This window comes from Ixodes scapularis, unplaced genomic scaffold (genome assembly GCF_016920785.2).
Source record: "Ixodes scapularis isolate PalLabHiFi unplaced genomic scaffold, ASM1692078v2 PGA_scaffold8__174_contigs__length_109621045, whole genome shotgun sequence".
Taxonomy (NCBI): Eukaryota; Metazoa; Arthropoda; class Arachnida; order Ixodida; family Ixodidae; genus Ixodes; species Ixodes scapularis.
This window is the reverse complement of record NW_024609883.1, coordinates 52,146,546-52,169,037: the sequence shown is the minus strand read 5'-3', so window position 1 is coordinate 52,169,037 and position 22,492 is coordinate 52,146,546. Positions and strand designations below refer to the sequence as shown.

The following is a 22,492-nucleotide window of genomic DNA, read 5'->3' as shown; positions in this document are numbered from 1 at the left end:
TGGTCTGGCAGTGGGTGGACTCCTGGGGTAGGTGGTGTAGGCTTCTAGCTCCAAGGCAATGGTGACTATACAATTCATAAAAACCTTAAAGGGATAATGGCAACTATTCTATAGCCTAAATGTCAACCACGTTCCGGCCACACCACGTGACACCAATGTTTTGTTTGAAATGACACCAAAACATTGTTTAAATGAAGTTAACCGAATATTGTTACGTCACTATGAACTTTCAAAGCAGCACCGCCCCGCAGAAGTATGGCAGCAAGCTGCATGGACGTGGGCCCTGTTGAACCGAGTCAAACCGCATTTCCCTTCTGTCCCGCACCTATTCAACTCCAACGGGGTACGGGGAGGTGCAGTTCAAACAGCGAGGTTGTAATGCGTTGATGCCACCAAGAGTCAAGGCTCACAACCACGCCAGCTTCTATGTGACCGGGGTTACAAAGGAAACCATTGGCATGGTTGTGAGCTTTGCCACTTGGTGGTGTCACCGGATCACAAGGAGTTGAATAGGCGCGGCAGAGAAGGAAAATCCAGTTCGACAGGGCTCGTGCGCACACAACTTGCCGACGTGCTTCCGTGGAGTGGCACTGCTTTTACGTTCAGGGTGACGTAACAACATTCTGATTATTAATTTTTAAAAAAATGATTAGCCGTCTTTTTAAACTAAAAATTGCTGTTTCCGTGGTTTGGCCAGAACGTGGTTGACATATAAACAATAAAAAAGGTGCTAGTATTTCGTTGCAGTATTCTTTTAAAGAAACTTCTAAACTCCTGTCAGCAAATTAAATATCTTTGTTTCACAAAGGAGTGAGAACAGGTACAAAGCAGCCCATGAACACATATACTAGCTGTGTCTACGTTTCGACCATTAGAGACCAGTGGCATAGCCAGGAATTTTTTTCGGGGGGTTGCTGAGGTGGCCTGGATGTCCGTAACTTGGGGTGCAGAAAGGGGGAGGGGAGCTCAAAAGGCGTGTGTATATTATAAAATCAGCTGGATTTCGGGGGGGCGCAGGGGCTGAAGCCCTATAAGCCCCACCCCGGCTAAGCTCCTGCTAGGGGCCTTGTCACTTTCAAAAGTTGGCGTTAACAGATGGGCACAAGGTGCACCTCTAATGTGCCACTTAAAGTACAAGTTATCATTTTATAGGCAACTTCTTAAAGGCCCCAAGTTTTGGAATTTACTGTTCAGGAGTCGCAACATCTCCGCACTCGAAAACTCCTCTGTCCCCATCCCCGGTTACGTTTTACAACGAAGCTGTTTATGGCTAGGGTTCCATAAATTTTTCGTGTGCAGAGACTAAAAACTTCATGCTCGCACCGCCGCACGTCTTCCCCGTATGAAAGATTCTAAGTAAACACCGAAAATGAAGTGTTGACAAGCGCTTATGTAAGATGCCATTTGTTTTATCCTTTTGCTTTAGAACAGTTACTGCTGTAGATGCCGGCACATGCGGCGCGTGGAACACCATTCCCTGCATTCTCCTTCATGCTTGGGTAATTTAGCACTAGGTCTATTCAGTAGATTAGTTATGAATAGGCACCATTTTCAAGATCGGTACTCTCGGGTAGATAGTAAAGGTTTCTCAAAGATTTGCTGCTGCGTGACCCGTGTCGGCCATGTCTACTCTCACAGCGCCCTCTCTTTGTCGTTATTCCAAGCGCTTGTGTGCCTAGTTTCCTTTCCTTCCGCTCTCCCGGGGAGGGCAGTCCCATCGCACGTCTCTACACTCTGCCGGGTGGCAGTCCTGTCGCGCGAGTCTAGTTTCCTTTGGCTTTTTGGGGCGGGTTTGTGTCATGTGCTAAACAGCTTTGCTGGTCATCCACCTTCACAAATGGGAATGGCTTATATATTTTCGTTCAGTCTTGGATTTTCTATTGAAACCACTCTGCGAACCCAGTTTTCTAATTGAAACATCTGTGTTAGGGTTTTTTCAATAATTCTACACTCCAGCTTATTTTAAGTGCGGGCAAAGAAAAGCTACAAGCACGAGCATGTGGCCCCGAAGAGCAATGCTTGCACTGCACGAGTGTGCAAGCTTTGCAGGGATGTTGGAAGACCGGAGCTCGCCATCGTAGCTTCCAGTACGCCCACACTTCGGAGTATGGGCTCTATTACCATTCAAAACCCAGGTGGCCAAAAACTCTAGATTCGTCCCTTCCCCGCCGCCTGGTCTACAGGCTCAATAGCGTAACCACGATGTGCGTCGGCAGAAAGGCCTTTGGCATCATGGTCCCAGAGTTTTGGAACTGGTATTGAATGAGAGTACAAGAAACGGTTTTGTGGGGCATGCAAGTCAGCTAGTCGTCCCTCGTTAATATGGACCCCGTTACCACGGACACCTCGCTAATACAGTAGGCTCGCAATAATTCAAACTTTTCGTGGTCCCACTAATTTTTTTACGCCACTTGAAGCAAACCACTTCATTTGAATGGCATTTTCACACAATTCATACTTTTTGTTCTTGTGGCCCCGTTGAGGACGCTTCTTTCCGAACACAGGTGCACTGCAGAGAGGCAACACCTGCGGAGCTTGCTTCTGCGGCTGTTGCTTTTCCGCAGTGCACTGGTGCTTGGGGAGAAGCGCACTCAACGGGGCTCAAGCAGGGCAGAGCCGTATATGTAGAGAGTTTGGTCAATGGGAGGTGCGGGCAGAGCCAGGGCGTGTGGCAGACTCGGAAAGAGGGCTTGGCATGCTCTCTTGACCAACCAGAAGCCGAAAAGAATCCCCTAGCGGTGGTAGCGAGAAACAGTTCTGATCGAAGGTCTATGTTCGTGTATGGTTTTAATAAGTGCGTGAGAGTGAGGTCTAGTAACTCTTTGTGGTTGAAAATAGGGTTCACGTGTTGTCTTGATCATGATCATGCAGAAAGGTGTAAAAAACGAATGCGCCGCTCAACTCTGTTTTGCGCGGACAGAGTGTGACCGCTCGAACGACAGATTCCCGGCCCTCGGCGTTTGGCGTACGGATTATGTCGATCGTTCCGCTAGTCGCACTCTTCCATCATCATTTTGGATGAGCGTGATTGAAACATCACGTGTACCATATTTTCAGCCATCAAGAGTTACTCCAACGCAGTTATCAGGTTTGTTTCTCGCGACCTCCGCCAGGATATTATTTCCGGCTTCTGGTTGGTCACATTCGAATTTCTGTAGACGCCCTGGAACACGCCCAGCCCGCTTTCGGCCAATGGCGCCTCCTCATTCGTCTCCTATACTTCCCAACGAATGGCCAAACTCTCTATATATACGGCTCTGAAGCAGGGCACCATGAACTGCGAAAACGGGCACCAAGCTAAAATTTCCATAGCAACTTGCGCGGATGCTGTAACTTGGCAGCATAACATAGGTTAACGTTCCCAGCGTCCGCGCAAGTTGCTATGAAAACTGATATGCTGTGCCAGTTTTCATCGCTCACCCCCTGCTTGATAGTTCACGTTAGGCAACTCCTTGGCCCGATAATCCGTTGTCACGTGCTGTCTAAACAAAACACGATAGAACATTTTTGAGGCATAAATAAACTTGTTATACATTTCACAAATGTTTCATGTGTGGCATACCTGCTTATGATCTGTAGGCCGACATAGAGGACATCATCAAATATCTGCTTTATGTGTGTAGCCATATGGCAAATCATAATTTTATCTTACATCTCACACATATAGATGAATTAGTGACAATTCAAACAAGATTCGTGGCTTCCTGAAGTTTGAAATAATGGGAGTCTATTGTAGACAAAATATTCTGGGACCCATCCGCCCCCCCACGCAATTCTGCCTCGTTAAAATGGAAGCCCGCAGTCTGGGCTATGCACAGCTAGTCTGGGAACAAACTGTGGAAAGTTTGTTCGCAAACTTAACACAACCCAGAAATGCAAAAAAAAAAGGAGAAAGGTTAGCAAAGCTCCTGGGTCACAGCACACCCAGAGCTTCATTATCGCTTGTTCGTTGCCCTCCCTGAGAAAGAGACAAGACTTGGGCACCCAAAAATGGTTTAAATTTTTGTGCCTTTCCTCTCAAATGGGTCACTTGCCGTTCTCTCCCTGCAAGTGTCACAGCCACAGATGACAAACCTGAAGAACATTCATATGTCATGTGTAGCTCTTGTGCATAAAGGTAAAAGCAGGGCACTTCCCCCACCACTTGGAGGTAGGTGTTTTAAAGAAGAAACGTCTTTCGTGTCCACTTCTGTCGTTCATCATTTGTGACCTTGACCTAGATTCGTTATCATAAAAAATCTTTCCGGGGAACGGAGGTGTTCATGCTGGGACTGCATATTGGTCTTCTGCTAAAAAGAAATCTTTTTTTCTGTTTGCAGCAAGAAAGCGAAGTGGGACTAGAAACGCAAAAAAGAATTGTCCTCCAAAAAGCGGAAACGACGTGACCCCAAACTTCCCTAGTTAGACAAGAGTATTTTTTTCTGGTAGTCTGAGCTAACAAGAGTACCGCATCAATTGGGCTCGAAGGAAATCCAATCATTCATTTGGACGCTGTGCAACCCACAAATTTTTGATTGGAAGCTGGCAGCTGACGATGCCCTCTGAAAGGGGCAAACCGACGTCATTCACCGTCTCATTAACTCAAGTTTGGGAGATAGGACCTTCAGGGTAGGCAACCTCTACATTGCAAAATGTAGTTTATTCCACGTCTCATTGCACATCGGCTTGCGTAACTTTAAAATAGTTTCGACACTTGGAATAGCAGCCCTGTCCATACTTACCGTATTTACACAATTGTAAGTAGACTTAATTGTAAGTTGACCCCCACAATACACATCAGCAAAAAAGAAGTTTTTAGATCCGCATTTTACTGAAAACTTGTGAAACGGCAAAGTATCTGTTTTGAACGCCCAGCCTCCAACACGTGATCTATGCCTTCTGGCGTGCTTTGGCTGCGCGTACACGCATGAGGTGCATGAGATGCCCAGGCATTATAAAAACTAGGAGGTTCATACTGGAGGCGGGACAACGAAAGCTGCTCCCCATTGTTCTCACTCCGTCCGCGACTAGACTACGACTCGTCCGCACTGGTGACGTCAGACCCGTCGTCATCACTGCTACGTCTCGAAGCAGGTCGTCGGTGTCGTCCAACGAAATCTCCCACTTTGCAAATGACTGCATCTTCCGCGCTTGCTCGGTGATCGCGTTGCACGTCACGGGTAGGGACAGATTGCACACTTTTGCGGCGTACGTTGCAAGCCTTTGGCCCGCGGAAGCCTCTTCGTTTGCCGTCACACTGCAAGATCCCACGCCATTGCAGACTCCACTGGAATATCACCCGCTCCGACGGGTTGAACTTGCGTCCAACAGCGCAGTTGTTGGTTGTTTTTGGGTGAAGAATGGTCATAAACGAGTACCGAAAACCTAAACTGCCCTGGTCACGCGCGTCAATAAAAAAACATAGTTAGCACTCCAGCATGATCTCGACACTCGATCGAACGACGTGCGACTGTGAATTGCGCGAAAAATTGCGAAAAGACGCCGCAGGGAGTGAGCCGTGTAGCTGTTCCAGCAGTCTCCGGAGTGGCTCTTACAAGAAGTGCCGCCACCCCCGAAAGTCGGGCGCATGGTGTGCTGTTCACCGCCATACAATCGGGTTAATTTGCGAATCGCTATCAATAATACTCGTTAACACAAATTAAAAAAAAAAAAAAATTTGTAAATTGTGTGGGTCGAATAGCACAATGCTGCAGGCACCGCACAGCTGGCTGAACTCGTAACAAGTGGAGGTGTACTTAATATCGCGATTGTTTCGTTTTTGTCTGAGGTGGAATGCTTTGGTTTGATAAGTCGACCCCCCCCCACTTCAGATTTAAAAAAAACTGAAAAATGGGTCGACCTACATTCGTGCCAATAAGGTAACTTGTGGGTTGCTCAATAATACTGTCGCCCAATCGACCTCCGCCTGGTCTGCCCTCCCGAGAAGTCATACGTAAGAGAAGATGTGAGAAAACACTTTACTCTATTTTGGTGCTAGACTGCGTCTTTCCCGGGGGTGGCTCGGCCCTGTGTTTCGCCGAGTTGTTCAGGGCTTGCTCCGTTGTGGCCGTTCTTGCTCGCGCTGGTCTCGAACACCACTCGGCCGCCCATGGCGTGTCCCCCCCGCGCCTTCTTCCTCCCCGGCTTCCCACACTTCCCCCCCCTCAAGGCCCGGTCTTCGGGAGGGCCTCGGTTGGTCGGCAACTCACGGGTCTTGCCAAGGGGTTCCTCCACCTCGGCCATGATGTCGTCATTGGTAGCTGAGCTGGGCGGTACCTCCTGGCCCCCCTCGTCAATGATGTCATCGAAAGTCGGGGCGGACAGAGGGGGCAGCTGGACGCCACCGGCCCGATGACTTGGGCCGGAAGAGCTGGAAGCGGCCGATGTGGTAGGGGCCGTTGTGGCTGCGGGTTTGACGGCAGCAACTGCGGTAACTGGAGCGGCGGCAGGGTTCGTGGGAAGCTGGACCGGCTGGACGAGGGCCACGGCAGCGGGAGCCAGAAGGTCCGGGCAGCTTCTTCTCAAGAGCTGCACCGCTGCCACCACGTTGCCAGGGAGGGGGTGTGCCTCCAGCAGATCGCGATGGAGTTGACCTGCCTCGTGGGTTTCTAGATGGATGATTGGGACCCCGCATAGCCAGCAAGTGTCCGGCTCTCCCAAGACGCGTGGCACCGACGGTAGCGTGTGACCACGGAACGGGTGTGGGACTTCGTTGTCGGGCTGTCCGGGCGTTGGCCTTGGTTGATGTTTCCAACGCTGGCGAGAGACATAGAGGATGGCCTCTCCTTCCCCACACGCCGTCCACGTGGCCACGGTGTGGCAGGGGCGCCTACTCCAGGCAGGTCCCCCCGACCCAGACGGCGCTGCCTTGTTCTGCGGAGGTGCCCTCGCGGACGGGTTTACCTTGCGCCGCTGTGTTGCAACAGACAGGTTTGTCCCGTGCCGCGATGTTGCTGCGGACGGCCCTGCCCCGTGCCGCGATGTTGCTGCAGACGGGCTTGCCCCTTGCCATGAAGGCGTTACAGCTGTTGGCCTCGCAGTGCCTGCAGAGCCCCAACGGCGTTGCCCACGTCTGCCGTTCGGCCATCCCCGGTGCTGTCGCCCCCATGATTGGCCACCATGAGGGTCTGGTTGACTGAACCAGCACCTTCCTTCCTCGGGGCCTGGCTGGTCGGTCGTTGCTTCACCAGCCTGGGTGTTTGGGAAAACGGCCCAACCCGTATTCCCGTCCGGTGGGCCTTCTGGGTAACGCCATGTGGAATGGCTTCTCCAAGGAGGTGTCCTGTGCAGAAAGAACACTGTTAGGACACCGGAAAATTGTTTACTTTCTGCCGCAGAATGTGGCGGCGGCGGTAGCCTTAATTAACTATCTTCCCCATCGTAACGGTAGTGCCCCTTCAAGTCCGTGATGTGAACTGGACCAGACTCCTTGTTCGCATCACGCCAAGCGAGTTTATAAGTACCGTATTTTCCGGTGTATAAGACATACTTTTTTTCTAAAGTTTTCAGCGGTGCGTCTTATACAACAGTGCGTCTTATATGTATATTTTCTTTTTGGCAAGCTCTGAAGGAACTCCTGTTGATGCTGATTAGTCTTCTTTTAACTATTATGACACCTCAATGCAAATGATGCGTCATAAATGCAAGTCAACCTTCCAAAACGAGTTCCATAACAGAAAAAGTCAAGAAAATGAAAAGAAAAAAAGAAAACACGTTGCTTTGCAAGCTCTCAAGTCACGGAGACTGCGCGAGTCTTGCAAGCCGCAACCGATGAGTTAAAATGGCAAAAGATTGTGACAGTTGAGCCACTACTTATACTTGTGTCTTATACAGTCAAACCCGACTATATCGAAGCCGTTTACATTGAATTATTCCTTATATAGAAAAATGTTTGTGCACAGCAATGTTACAGTGATAATATATAGCAAAAACTATGGTTGCATCAAACAAAAATAGCAGCCGCTACCGATTTATCGAACTGCCAAGAGCCCCGTTTTGCTCTGCAAGCTGGCTTTCCCCCAACGCGAGCGATCGCAATTGCGGAAAGGCAACTTGCAAAGCATGCGGGCTTTTTTTTTTTTTTTTTTTTTGGGGGGCAATTGCGTTCATTATTTGTAAGAAAAAAAACTATTTTGTGCAGGGAGCGGGGAGAGGGTGCTCCGTGCTTCCTCATCCCGCTTCGTCCGCAAAAACAGAATATTATTTTTTTTGTAGAGAAATTCAAAAGCGCAAACACCAAGGAAAAGAAGAGGGGACAGGACAGGTCCTGTCCCCTCTTCTTTTCCTTGGTGTTTGTGCTTTTGAATTTTTATACAATGTGTAGCCAACTAGCCCAACAGTTAATTTTGTTTTATTATTTTTCCTTTAGGGCAGTTGACGCGGCCACCCAGAAGAAAAAAAAGCCAGCTTGCTCTGCTAGCTGGCTTTCCCCCAATGCAGTCACCTGCTTTAGGGAAAAGCCAACTTGCAGAGCCAAACGGCGCTCTGCAGGAGAAAGTGCTCCTGTTCGGACGTGCTCCGTGCTCTTGGCATAGTTCGGCGCTAATGCGCGAATAGAGAAGGCAGCGGCCTCAGCGTTTTGGAGTCTGTCGATAGCAAAGAAAAGTATTGTTATCACAGATGCAATGAAGAAAAAAAAGCAGCAGAAGATGCAAGACTATTTCATTGTGTAATATGTCAGCAGGAAGTGGATTTTTGAGAGTCAAATTCATTAAAACCTTTATATTGAATTATCCGCTATATTGAACTGGTAGACTTTTATTGCGAGTTTGATATAAACAGGTTTGACTGTATACTAATTTTGACTTAGAAACTTCCGAAAAGTGAAGGGTGCATCTTATACAATGACGCATCTTATACACCAGAAAATATGGTAAGCTGGGACATTCGCGTATTTACCTCATAGGGCCCTTTCCACCTCCGAGCAAGCAATGCAGCAAAACCGCTAGCTGCATTGCTCAGGTCACCAATTTCGAATTCCAAGTGCCTATGGCTCTCGTCATACTGTGCCGCTTGCTCGACCCTAGCGGCATCGAGGTTCTCTCTAGCGTCATGCAACGCCCCAAACAAGCGGTTTGTCAGCTCTTTCGCATACTTAGAGAGTGAGTTGCTCCGTAACCTACTTTCCAGCGGAGACGGTACCTCTTTACCCAGGTTCAGAAACGCTGCCATGCAACCAGTCAATCTGTTCACGGTATTCTGAACGGCAAAACCTATCTCAGCGATGTGCTTATCCATCTCTGTGTCTCTCCGTTAGCACAATCATTATGAACTTGACATTCCGATTCACTCGCTCAGTGATATTGGCTTGGGGATGGTACGGTGTCGTCCTCTTGCGTTTTATGTTCAGCGCCAAGCAGGAGTCCACGAACACTTTATTAGTAAATTAACTAGTGTTATCACTAATGAGACACCTGGGTGCGCCAAAGCATTGATAAGTTCTAGCATCTTTTCCCAGATCTGCTCTAAAACCAACTTCCTCAGTGGGTACAGCTCTACCCACTATGAGAAATGATTGGTAATAACCAGGAGGTACTGGTTTCCCCACGAACTTCTCGGCATTGGGCCAATGGTGCCGCAAGCGACGATCTCCCATGGGTAGTTACTCTCCACCGACTGCATCAAGCTCGGAGGCTTCCCCCCTCTGGGCTTTGCTTTCTGGCAGGCTGCACAGGTGCGGGTGGACCAAAGTGCGCTTTGCCTCAACCCCAGCCAGGTCGCGGCATAGCATAACTTATGAAAAGTCATGCTGCCACTGCCATGACCTACCAGACCTGAGTCATGGAAGTACCCTAAAACCTCTTCCGTAGCTTCACGGGAATCACAGCCCTGAAGAGAGAGACATTATCCCCCGCTTCATCGATCGTTGGGACGTAGCGAACCAATAAGCCATCTTCGCCCAGCAGATATTAATCAAATCGCTCTGACTACGGAGCAATACTGCACCGTAGTCGAAGCAGTATTGCTCCGACTACGATGTTGGAGCAATAGTGCTCCGACACCGTAGTCGCTCGCATCCGTCTCTACATCGAAATGCCAATTAAGATCAGGTAAGCAAAGGCTAGCGGTATTTGCAATTGCCCTCGCGAGAGAAGAGAAGAAGGCCCCTTGTTCTCGACCCCAGACCCATCTCGAGCCTTTCTGGAGCAGCAGATTCAATGGCCGTGCCAGCTCTGCACAGATTGGGATGAACTGCCGGTAAAAGCCAACCATTCCCAGAAACCTTTGAAGGCTCTTTACATTGTGCAGTGGTGGATAATCGACAGTGGCCCTCAATTTACCATCGTTCGGCTTCAAGGTACCATTGTCTATGACAAAGCCTAAGAGATTTACCCTTGAGGCTGCCAGCTGCACCTTTTTTGGGTTAATTCTTAGACCGGGCTCGCTCATTTGACTTAAGACTATCTCGAGATGAGTTAGGTGCTCTTTGAACGACTTGGAGAATACCACAACGTCGTCCATGTAGGCCATAGCAAAGGTAAATTTTGCATCACCCAGCACGATGTCCATGAGCCATTTGAATCTCGACGGCGAGTTCGACAATCTAAACGGAAGACGGGTAAACTCAAATAATCCCTGCAACAAGTGAACGCCGTTTGGTGCCACCTGGATCTGGAGAAAACCCCTGCTACAATCCAGCGAGGTGAAAACCCTTGCGCCCCCACCACCAGGTAATCAACGCTGACTTTCTTTGGCGCCAAAACTACTGGAAACTCCCAGGGACTCTGCGATGGCTGCACCGCCCCCATGTCTAGCATCTCCTCGAGAACCGTGTCTAGAAGAGCCCGTTTATGTACACTTTGCGGTCTAGGATTACAACCCCACTGCTTAGCCTCCCCGTATCTATCCTATGTTGTAAAACAGTTGTAAGACAGCCTCTCGGTAAACATAGCTGTGTGTCAAGATAAAGCATTTGACGGCCTATCGCAAGACGCAATTATCGTTTCAACGTTACCAGGCACGACTCGTGCAGCTAATACCTACTCCTGCTGTGACCCAGCGAGCGAGCATTCCATTCCCTGCGCCAAAAATGATGGGGCAACATAGAGAATAAGAGGGGAAAATGCACTATAGTGATATCCGTTGTTCCTCAAGTCCAGGATTATACCCTTAGCAGCAGACAAAGTCCTGCCCTGTAATAACAGGAATTGACATACCAGCCAAGTAAATGAAACGTTGCCTCCTCCGTCTACCGTCGAAACCAAGGTGAAGGCGTCTTGCGACTTGTGCTTTGGTTCTAAGTTCCCACGCGCAAGGGTTTCTGTTATAGAGCAGTCCTTGTACACAATATCTCCAAGTAGGGAAAGAGTAGAGCCGGTATCAATTAGTGCCAAATATTTTTTATCACCGATCTCCACCCGCACATACGGGCACTTCTCAGGTGTCGTGCCCTGAGCCCGACATGCCGACGGGGCCATCGCCACATAGTCGCCGGCCGCAACTTCCGCCCCGTCGGCACACTGATGCAAGGCCTCGGCAGTGGCCGGCAACCTCAACTCAGAGGACCTGATTAGTGGCGTTGGCCCCTGGCGTTTCCCAGTTGTAACACCTGGCTTGTGGCCGGTCGTTACGTGCAATCTGTCTATCAATACCCTCACACGGCACATCATTTGTGGCTACCTGCGGTGAGTCATGATTCTTGTGTTGTGACCAGTCGTGCCTCCGTGGTGGTTAAACGTTGCGTCACCGCTACGGATCTGCACTCGGGCCGAGTTTGCGTTGGCTCCCCTGCGCCTTTGCTTATAAATGAGGGGGTCCAAAGCCCGGAGTGGTATGGCTAGCCCATGACTGCGCTCCGCAACGACTGTATACGCTGTGTGCGACTCACTGCGAGTATCCGCGGCGCATCCCGTCCATGGGCATCTTGGTTTTAGGGACTCCTCGGCCCTCTGAGGGGTGTGGTACCGCAGCTGAGCGAGCAATCTCGATTGAACTGTTTCTCGCCTCTCTGGCGAGTGCCTCCAGATCTGTGAAACCCCGTCCACGCAAGTAAGCTTTCAATCTAGGGTGACATTGCCGGATCACCCTAGCTACCCTCTCTGCATCACACGCGGATGGTTTGGCCCTCGAGTAGAGCTCCTGGAGCGCGCGAACATACTCCATGAGGCTCGCGTCGGGGTGCAGAATGTGGTTAGCCAGCTCGTCCCTAATCCGCATTTCATAATCGGGTAGCAGAAATTCCTCCCTATACGTACGGAAGTCCGCCATCGATAGGAACAATCGTTGCAACCGTCTCCAACGCGTCACATCGCCCGTTAACGCGATTGGCACGATCTGCACCAAGGCCGTTTCTCCTGATGCTCCCAATGCACCTACATACGCGTTTAGGTCCTGCAGGAAATCGTGAACCGATTTTCCGTCGGACTATCCCGCATAGGTCGGCACCGGTACAGACGATTGTGGTCAGGGCAGACGTGTAGGCGCGGCATTTGCAACCCCTGGAGCCGTCCCAATTTGTCGCGAGAATGTCTCCATCATCGCAGTCATGGCACGCATAAACTCGCCGATGCCTGCCGCGCCTGCAGCTGGAGCTGGTGGTAAAATCCCAGCCTTCAGAGATGTCCGGATACTAGCGCCTTCTCCCATGGCCCCAGCCATGTCGGACATTTCCTGAACCCCGCTCTCAGACGAGTCGTCCTCGTTCCTACTGGGGGCAGACCTCGTCTTGGGTGGCATCGTTAGCGTCTATCTACACCACGCTGAACACTAAATGAAACTGTGAGACTCCCCGGGACGAACGGAACAAGCGGCAGACCAATCGGGCCCCACGATGGATGCGCCAGTTAGTGGGTCGCTCAATAATACTGCCACCCGATCGGTCTCTGTCTGGTCCGCCCTCCCAAGAAGTCGCACGTTAGAGAAGATGTGAGAAAACACTTTACGGTTCTTTGGCGCTTGACCACATCTCCCCCGGGGGTGGCTCAGTCCTGTGTTCCGCCATGTCGTTCAGGACTTGCTCCGTTGCGGCCGTTCCTCCCCAAGGCTGGCTCGCTCCTGTGTTCCGCCAAATCGTTCAGGGCTCGCTCCACTGCGGCCGTTCCTGCTCGCTCCTCGTCTCGCACTGCTCACACGCAGGTCTCGAGCATCGCTCGGCCGCCCATGGCATGTCCCCCCCGCGCTTTCTTCCTTCTCGGCTTCCCAGTCTTTCCTTTCATCCCCTTACCAAACAAGTTTATCTAAAGGGAAATTCATGCCAAAAAGTGGAACAAAGAAAAACGCGTCCAAAGTGCTCCAACCTCTATCTTTTCTATAGCACTGGCGGGCTGAAAATAATTTATCGAAAAATAAATATGCAGTGTGAACTAATGAAACTTTCTGGGAATACTCTCTAGACGTTGGTGGATGTAAATATGGAATTGTCAAAATCTACCTTTTTTGCAGAATTTTAATTTTTTTGGGTAGTGTCCCCTCTTAAAGGGGGCGTGCAACTATTTTAAGATTTAAAGAATTTGCATCTCGTCATTTTTATGTTGTTTATCGTGTCCCGGAGGATAGAGAAAACATCTCCTCCATTAAAAAATGTTGCGATTCCTCCGCATAATTGCAAAGCAAAAGTCGAGCTCTTTTCCCCCACCTGCAGCTCCAAGTGGCAGCCGAAGGAACTACGGCTCTAAGCTTACGTGACCTCGCTCGGCTCTAAGCTGCAGCATGACGCCCGCTAAAGACAGCGGAGAGAGGGAGAGGAAACGTCCTCTGAGAGAGCACACGGGAACCTACACAGCACCCCGAATTACGTGACTAGGAGTGCGACCATGAAGACTGGGAGTGAGTTGAGGGGTGCTAGAAATGCCAATATTTATCTTTGTTTTTACACAACCAACTAGGACACGCAGGTGAAATCAGTTTTCTGTTCTTTACTTCTAAAGCGTCAGAGGACAACTTCCACAAATTTCTGATCGAAGTGTGGAAATCGTTGCATTCCCCACCTTTAATAAAGTAAAAAAAAGAAATCTAGCTGCTCGAAACCAAAACTAGACCGGGGAGGAAGAATAAATGTAGAGGAGGAGAGTGTTTCAGGAAGTCACACAACTACACTCGACCGCATTTTTGTTTTCCTTCGCTTTTTATGGTTGTGCAAAGCAGATGAGAAACTTGCACGTGGCACAAGAAGCGCAACAGTGCAGCACTTCGTGCTTGACGTTTGCCCTTTTTTGAAGCTCTTACCAATTTGTGTTCGTAAGTCGAGCAAGGTCTTCACCCAGGAAAAGAGACGACGACTCGGCGACGTTTTTAGTGCGAATCAACTTGGTGGTCGGGCGTGTCATACGGAATAAATCTCAATTGTTTTGATCGGTAAACGATTTCTCTTATGAAGCTAGGCAGATTCGCCGCTACCGCAAACAGCAGATCCAAAGGCGGCTGGTCTTTAACTTTTTGTTATATTATTTTTCATTTATCGTGCTGAAATTTAGAATACTGATGTATTTCTCAGTGGTGATTTCAAATATGCAATTAGTTTTCATATAGCTTTACTAGATCCTGAGTTACCAATAAATTTGCCATTTAATCATGCCTGCCGTCCACCGCCATCGCATATAGTCAGCTTCGTTCAGCTGTACAGTCCACAACACGACGCCATGTTGAGAATTACACAGAGAATGCAGAGTGCTTCCGGTTCTCTGTGCAAATCATTTTTTATTAAATTAACGTATCTTCAGCTTTTTAGAACCCCCCAAAAAACGGGTATCATATTTTTTTCTATTTTTAATATTGAGTGTGTGCCTTTGATGACCAACGACTTTGATTATCTTTGGTGGTTGTGTCTAAACCATAGAAAACGGCCCGTAACCACGGAGAATAGAGTGAGCGCGACTCAAACCGGCCAGTTCTTGATCAACAATTTCCGGGCGGAAAGGAAGTGAATTTCGAGCCGCAAATTGTGTTCTGGGTAGTTGGGCTCTCATTTGTCATGTACAAATAAAAACTTTGGCAAGCATAAAGACCCCATCAGTGTTCCTTAAGGGGAAACAGAGTGCAACAGATGTACCAACTTTGACCAACTCATTTTTGAGGAAAGCAGAGCAATACACTCAAAGATCTGTCTCCTTCACCCAAAAAGGCCAAAAACCGAGTTCTGAGACAAAAAGCAAAAAAAGCCAGATGTCGGCTCAAGTTCTCACCTGTGTCCTTGGGCTTCATCAGACGGTCGTCTTTGGGCTCAAGGCCATAGCGAATAACCTCGTTTCTGGGCTGCAAAACAAAGGGGACGTGCGTCGGGGTCGGAGGTGCTGCGGTTGGCGGTCTACAGACCGGCGGGGACAGTCTCACCTCCAGCTGGATGGTCTCAATGGGCATGCCCCGGACAATGTTCGTGTCGTTCGGGATCTCCTCCCTCTCTCCTTCCCGGTCTCGCAAGTTGAGCTCCAGTGAACGGTCCCAACTGAGGTCCTGGTCGCCGCGGGCCCAGTTGCGGTCCTGGTCCTGGTCCCGCCACCGCGAGCAGTCCCTGTCGTCCTCGCTGCTGTGGTGCGCCTCCCGCCGCCGGTGCTGGTCAGGCGGTTCATTGAATTCCCGGTAGTCTATGTCGCCAGCCGCCATGTCCCGGTTGTTGGGAGACTGCGATCAAGAGGGAGGGGAAGGAGGGGGCGGGCACGCCGGTTAACGCTGGTTGAGCCCCGGTGACACGCCACGCAGTGGCAACGGGCACACACGGCATCGAGGAAGTCCCTGTCCCGGTCCCAGTCGCGGCCTCGGTTGCTGCTGCGGTCACCACCGCGGTGATCCGGTCCGCGGTCTGGTCCACGGTCCATGCTGCGGTCCACACCACGCTTTATCCGATCGCCTCGAACAGGGTCACGATTGCTGCCGTGGTAGTCTGTCTCGCGGCCACGGCTCCGTTCGCTTCGCCGGTCCCTGTAGGAAGTTGGATACCAAATGGTAAGCATGTTTCAGACATTTTTCTACTCGTAAAAGTACAAGGAGGAGCAGTCCATTATATTTTATTCTAACGGCCAGGCTTTCGCTGAATAGTTTCAGAACAGAAGTTTTTTAAGTATCCCTATTTTCGTAGAACAGTTCGGGATTGAAACATATTACCAGCAGAAATAGTTAGCTCACATAATTAATCAGATTGCAATAATTGCCTCGATAGCTACTTGAAATTTGTTTTTCAGTCATACTGTTTTGCATATGGTTTCTTGAATTCCTATGGAGATAGAAAGCAGTGCTTGTGTTGATTTTATTTTGCTCATTTTCATATTTGTTCCTGATGCTCTACTGATGTCGCACTTCCGTATTTTAAGGCACCCTTGAGTGCTGGACAGGTGCGTTGTTGCTCTCTCCACTCCTACCATTACTCTAGCAGGAGAATACAGCATATACACATACACAGTGACCCTGTTCCAATATTAATCGGCATTCGAAACTGGCGTTCAAAACCTGTTCACCGTCGAGTGTCACTCTATCATTTATCCCTTGACACGATCCCCAGGAGCAACTTGAATCAACTCCAGCAAGATCTGGAACACAGCCAGTATCAAGAATATCACTGCTGTGGTGTTTCTTCCTGCGTCTTATTGCGCTGTACGCCCGGTGCGATTATTTTCGGACTTTGGCTAATTAACTGCTGGAATTAATTTGTGTCGCCTGTAAAACGAAGAACAGGAAACGATTGCTTGTTGCATGCACTAGTTTTTATTTTAAAAATGGAACAAATCGAAGGTCAAAGGGCCGCTAACTCTCATGCCGTCCTTCACAGATTTCTCTGGGGGCCACCTGGTTTTCTTTTGGGTTCTGTCTTTCGATTCTCCAACCGCTCCCTCCGTAACTGTCGACTTTTCAAGGATTAGCATCATCGAAGGTCACGGCGAGAAATAGATAGAAAAGACAGTTTGCCACAGGGATGACGGCGAGTGTTGCTGCAGAAAGGGACAGGCTTCGTCGACTTCCACGCATACCCCAGTGACGCGTCATCGCAGTTCCCGTAATGGCAACATGCGGCTGCAAATTGGCAAATAATTCCGTTTTTACTTGGCGATTACGCAGCGGAGTAGCAGTTTTTCGAAAAAAGGTAGCACATTTTTTCTCGCTCCTACCTAGATAAACTACATAATATACAAACTGAAAATTGTTTCAACAATAAAATTATTGCACTGTTCCTTTCCCAGAATATCAAGAAACAATGTGTATTCTCTGTTTCAAAGTTCTTTGGGTAAAAAAACTGGAAAAATCCTCAATGTATGGTAGAGGCTAGGGTCTTTTTCTTTGGTACACCCTCGAAGCTATTTTGTAAATCGATGTAAGCATCTGAAGAACATGGCTGGAGTAACAGTAGCAGCTTTTCAGGTTCAGGACAGCCCCACAGCCACAGCAAATGCAGTTGTCTGAACCACACATCCCCGAGTGCTTCATAACATCATGGTAATGATGCCGTGAATTTATACAGGTGCTAAGAAGGTCGCAATGATGATCAAGATGGAGCTTGAGGTTGACAGTGAAAGAATAACACTGCAATCACAAAACAAAAAAGAGAAAGTAGATATGTAACAGCACACCTCCCATTGACAAGCCATGTCTTGTTCAGATCTTCTTTGTATTGTCAGTGTTTTTTTTTTTTGCAAATCATCTAGTGATGAGTAACCAACTAGCCCAACTTGACACCTGAAAAGGATACGAAATTTGAAATGTACCCGTCGTGCCCAGAAATAGACTAAATATGATCCACAAGATGAGTAAATGACAATCGTACATTTGTATTTTGAGCCTGATGGCCGTATCTTTCATTATAAACAGCCCACTCTGGCAAGCGCCGTGGGCAGGTCGTCCAGGGCAGAGCCGTGCGTGCGTTTAATCGACCTCTTTCTGGGCACCAATTAAAAAACCAATGAACCGGCTAAAAAAAATTGATCGCGATTAAAGCCTTAATCGATTAATCGGAAGGTTAATCGATCAATTGCCCAGCCCTAATTTATACAGGTGCTAAGAAGCAGCAAGAGGAGAGCACGTGATATACGGCGCCGTGACGTCTTTAGGATGCCCTAGCCGTTCCAGCCACCGAAGCGGTCCAAGCATGCCAGCGGGCCACCGCAACTAACCGGAAAGCTGCTTTTGTACAAATTTTGAATGACAGGTTAATCTTCTTCAATCTTGTACAGGGAGAATGGCGAATGTTGGACACACACAAGAGAGTCCCAATGAGATGTCGGGATGAGGTCAGGTCCAAAGCATGTGTAGTTCTAGATGAGACAGTCACTGTCACTACCTGCCAAGGTTCGTAGAGGGGCATTAAAAACAAGGCTTTAGCTGCATCCACCAGGTGCTCTTTGCTAATCGTTTAATTTGTGTTAAAATTCCTTTTCGTGTCTATTCTAACAAGATATTAATGTGTCTGATGTGATACTGCTCCTTTGAACACGTATACACCAACTCATGTTTACAAACAAACCGGAGCGCCCCTAGCGGACGCCACCGGCGCCGCGCATGCGCGATGGGGGTGTGGGCAAGAAGCTCGCCGTCGCCCATAGACAAACCATTGAAATGCGATGTTATAGGCGTCGGTGTGAGTCCCCCTGCTCTTTTTCGCGTTCGAATTGTTGATTTTACGTCTTCCTGGCGATGTCTGACTACTTGAGCAGCGTCAGCGAAATTACCGAGGCTCGTTACACCGCGAAACTTCGCGCGAATAATGTGACATGTGGCGATTCATTCCGCGTGGACGCCGCAGTATATACGCTAAAACCTGATTCGCATGATGAGATTTCGCTTGCAATTTTCAGTTGCGACGCCGTTCGGGCTGCAAAAGCGTGAACCGTAGCTGAGATGGTCGACGTCGATACTGAAAATCGCAAGCAGAATCGGTCAATTAGGCATAGCAAGCCAGTGATAGTCACTGGTAACAATGATCAACATCTTGTATATACTGTTTACATCGAGCCTGCTTACCAACCTTCAAACGTAAGTCTTTTGAGGCCTGCACTTACTTCTTATCGCAAGTACCGGGCCAACATATACGGGCTGGCGGCGTCTAAGAGAGCAGACGACAAGCAGAAACGTTTGAGAGAGCAGACGACAGCTCGAACGATCAGGCGGCCGCTTGAACTTGAAGACGCACTGAACGTAGTCCGCAGGTGGTCCGCACAACTTGATGTTTTTCTGGCGTTCATGTTGCAACAAAACAAATAAATCTGATGACCAGAAGTATCCGTGAATTCAACCCAAAGTGCTTCCCGCCCAAGCAATCGTTGTACGAAGGCGTCTGCTTTTCCCTTTTTACGGCGCATATCCAGATTCTCGGACGAACCGAGCACCTGAAAACTGACCTTCCAACCTTTCTCGACACTTTTGGTACGGCCCCAGTCACGGTGTTTTGACGAGAAGGCAGGTTTTTGTCTGGTTCCTTTCAAAACAACGCAGGAATACACGTCTGGCATGGGGACTTCTGCCCACAGCCCCAGACCGGAAGTGCGAACGACGCGCCACCACCGCGCTGTGACGTCACAGAGATGAGCTGGTGTAAAGACGACCAAACAACAAGCACCGAAATTTTGTTCTAGTATCCTTATAACATTCTTGTTCAGAGACCTGACGACAAACTGCCCTTATATCCCAAGAATGAATTAAAATGTAAACAGGGGGTTTGACAGTGTAACATACGCTTGCTAGAGTTGACTGTGGTCTTTCAGTATGGACACTTAGCTAAGAGCCTCCATAGGCTTCATTATGTCTGTAGAAGCAAGCAGTGGAAACGCTGCAACATTGTGCCCGGCTATGAATTCACACCCGCAGCTCTGGTGCCAGCAAGCTTAGTAAGCATAGGTAGGCAATTAAAAGAGTTCTTTGGAGGGCTTAAGAAAGCACAGTAAATATTTGTCACATTCAAGGGGCCACTTCAAATAATGATGCTCAAACAGCCAGGCAACAAACTATTTCCTTCGTTTTTAATGCACCTGCATGGGCATAAGCTCTAACTTGGACCGAAAGAAGCATCACATAGCATTCCAGGAGGAAGTGTCCATCATCAGCAAATGAAAAAAAAAGTGGAATACCATCAAAATCAAACTTAACTGGAACAATCAATATGCCTAGTCTGGAAATAATTTAGTCTTTTACATTGAGATTGTGCAGTGTTTGGTGCCAACATGAAGCTACTTGCCTTCTTCGTGTCCTGCTATGCCCATGCTAAAGGTATGCATGGGTATGGGCCAACCTGCAAGTCACGGGCAAAGCTTAAGTTTCACGGTTACATTCATGAAGTGCCCGGGCCGAGCATGGGCCTTGCATTCAAGTCTACAAGGCAGGCTCAAAAAGCAAGCCAAGCCAACTGTTATCTTTTTTCTTTTTTAGCAGCAATCTTTTTCGGGAGATTCAAATGCTGAAAGCATGTGTGCACATCTGTATATCCGTTTGTGCAGTTCGGTGTGTGTGCGTCGAATGCTCTTTCAGAGCACCAGCGGCGCAGCGGTCATTTTCGTCGCCGGTGGTGCCGCCGCCCTGGCAAGGTCGCTTCTCCTCATCGACACGCACACATACACGATGCACACCCTCACAGGCGTAAACCATCTGCACGTACGAGTGCATCCATCCACAATATGGGTGAAAAGGTTCCCCTCAAGAGTGCTTTTCTTAAACAACTTAAACGCAGACCACCGCAATAAACGGCAGTATTTTTTATATATTTTTTTAATTGTACACAGCGGGAGTGGGAAAACAAAACTTTGGCCGCCTCTTGTTCAAACCCATCGCAATGTTTTTCTTCTTTTTAAACTTTGGCAAACGGTTTTGTTTACTGTTCCTTCCCAATTTTATTTTTCCCTTAATTTCTGATACGCGGGCTGGGTCGCAAAAAAGGACGATCGTGGTTATTTCTTTCTTTTAATGAGCACCTAGGCCTGCAGGTTGGTCCAACTAATAATAGCAGCAAAAAAAAAAAGAAGGTATGCTGACTGCATTGACTATCGGATACCGTAGTCAACATGTGTAGCAGCGGCAAGCGAGCTGCCATGCCGCACAACTTGTGAACTATTAATACTGGACGAAAATAATGCACGCCTCAGCGGGACCGTGAAAATTACCGTTGCGGGCCCGGGCCTAAGAGGCAGCAGGCAGGGCTGGGCCGAGCTGGTAAATATTGGCCCGTGCAGGCCTCTAACCTATGCTACGCATTTTCTTTGCATAAATACGCTGCAGTGCTACCATGTTTTAGTCATTTTCTTTTAAATTCACTACTCTTTTAATGCAGCAATTGCGACCACCCCACCCATCTCATTGTTACTGTTTAAAATAAACCAGCCAATTTCTGTATTTTAATTAAGTGCCTCAGTCATCCAAACGGTCCAAAACTAACTCTGAAAGCGCAAATTATCCGAGGTCACAATAGTAGTGCTAAAAAAAGGGAAGGCTGCCACAAGTCGTAAATCTGAATCATCAGGCAACACCTTGCCAGCGTGTTTACTACAACTTACTAACAAGCCGTCATAAGTTCTTCGGGGGCAGATTCTTTTGGCGAGCTATGAAAGTTCATCTTAATGTTTCAAACCCGAGACTGTGGTGAGGGAAAAAAAAAATCTGTGCATTCTGAACGAAGCGTCTGTCCGAGAGTGCAGGTGCTGGTGTCTTTCGGGGATATACAAGGAGCGGGAAAAGATAAACGATTTTGTTGCGTTTGAGACGGCTTCTCCTGTGCCTTTTCTCTTCGACTTCCCTCACCACAATCTCAAATTTTATACACACAAAAAAAAAAAAAACCTATTGTTTTACATTTTATACATGGTATTTACAGCGATTCTGAACTAAAACAACGGCCCATCGGACAACATCGAGCCCGATGCAGGCGCAAGGAAGCCAACGGCTCGAAAGGTAATCCTCGAACAGTGCCCCAATCCACGACCTCACCTGTCTCGGCACCGGGAGCGTTCGTCCCTCGAACCGGTCAAGTTGGATCCGCTCGACGGTGCCAAGGCGACCCCGTCGTAGGCGCCGGTGTCCACGCTCATCTCGGGCTCCCTGGGGCGCTAGGCCGAGCTCTGTTCGTGGGGCGTGCGTAGACGGAGAAAGATGTTTGAAAAAACACGCGGGCAGGGGCACGATAAAAACAGAAGAAGTGACCAGACAGTTTCGTCTCTACGGCGTTTTCCCTAAACACGTAACAATCGCAGAAAGGCTGCGAGACCCAAGGCATCGAATTTTGGCAGTCGACGGGAAACCATCACCGGCCGCTGCTTCTGGACTCAAGGCCAGAAGCTTACCTTGCTTTGCAACAGAAGTACCGTCGTAGGATCAACGTGCTATAGTTCGCGGCGCGACACGAAGTCCAGCAAGCGATATTGGGGTGTTTTTGTGTACTCTCGGCGACTTTCTTCGCAAAGAATCTCACGTCCAAATTGTCAACATTTCAAGATGGTCTTTCTACCCTTCTTTCCTTTCTCCTTTCTCTCCTTTCCGGTTTTCTGGCTGTTCCTGGCTAGTCCTGGCTTGCTTCTGGCTTCTGGCCCATAATACTTGCACAATAAAAAATGCATATTAAAATAAAACTAACAAAGCGTACTCAGATTTTGTTTAATAGTACCTTATAAAAATG

General features: G+C 48.6%; 1 protein-coding gene across 2 annotated transcripts; it reads right to left on the bottom strand.

Moving 5' to 3' along the window:
• Window positions 1-4,547: 4,547 nt before the first annotated feature.
• LOC120841474 (uncharacterized protein DDB_G0284459) lies at window positions 4,548-22,367 on the bottom strand. Of its 2 annotated transcripts, XM_040212372.2 has the most exons (7): window positions 22,161-22,367; window positions 21,808-21,938; window positions 15,630-15,831; window positions 15,247-15,534; window positions 15,099-15,168; window positions 12,861-12,972; window positions 5,940-7,261 (listed from the first exon to the last, which is right to left on the bottom strand). In XM_040212372.2, the coding sequence occupies exons 2-7, from the start codon at window positions 21,906-21,908 to the stop codon at window positions 5,974-5,976; spliced, it is 2,061 nt and encodes a 686-aa protein (XP_040068306.1). In that variant the 5' UTR covers window positions 21,909-21,938; window positions 22,161-22,367; the 3' UTR covers window positions 5,940-5,973. The 2 variants fall into 2 exon arrangements, with proteins under 2 accessions (XP_040068307.1, XP_040068306.1); XM_040212373.3 differs by lacking the exons at window positions 5,940-7,261; window positions 12,861-12,972 and adding an exon at window positions 4,548-5,236 and having other exon boundaries at window positions 22,161-22,343.
• Between the last annotated feature and the right edge of the window lie 125 nt (window positions 22,368-22,492).

Bases quoted from the DNA above. Each gene is read 5' to 3' on its own strand.
- LOC120841474 (XM_040212372.2), bottom strand. From the start codon at position 21,908: ATGAGCGTGGACACCGGCGCCTACGACGGGGTCGCCTTGGCACCGTCG. The intron at 12,973-15,098 runs GTGAGAACTTGA...GGCGGAACACAG, and splicing joins GATGAAGCCCAAGGACACAG to GAGCGAGCCAGCCTTGGGGA. The intron at 7,262-12,860 runs GTAAAGTGTTTT...CTTTCTGCACAG, and splicing joins TGGTCAAGCGCCAAAGAACC to GACACCTCCTTGGAGAAGCC.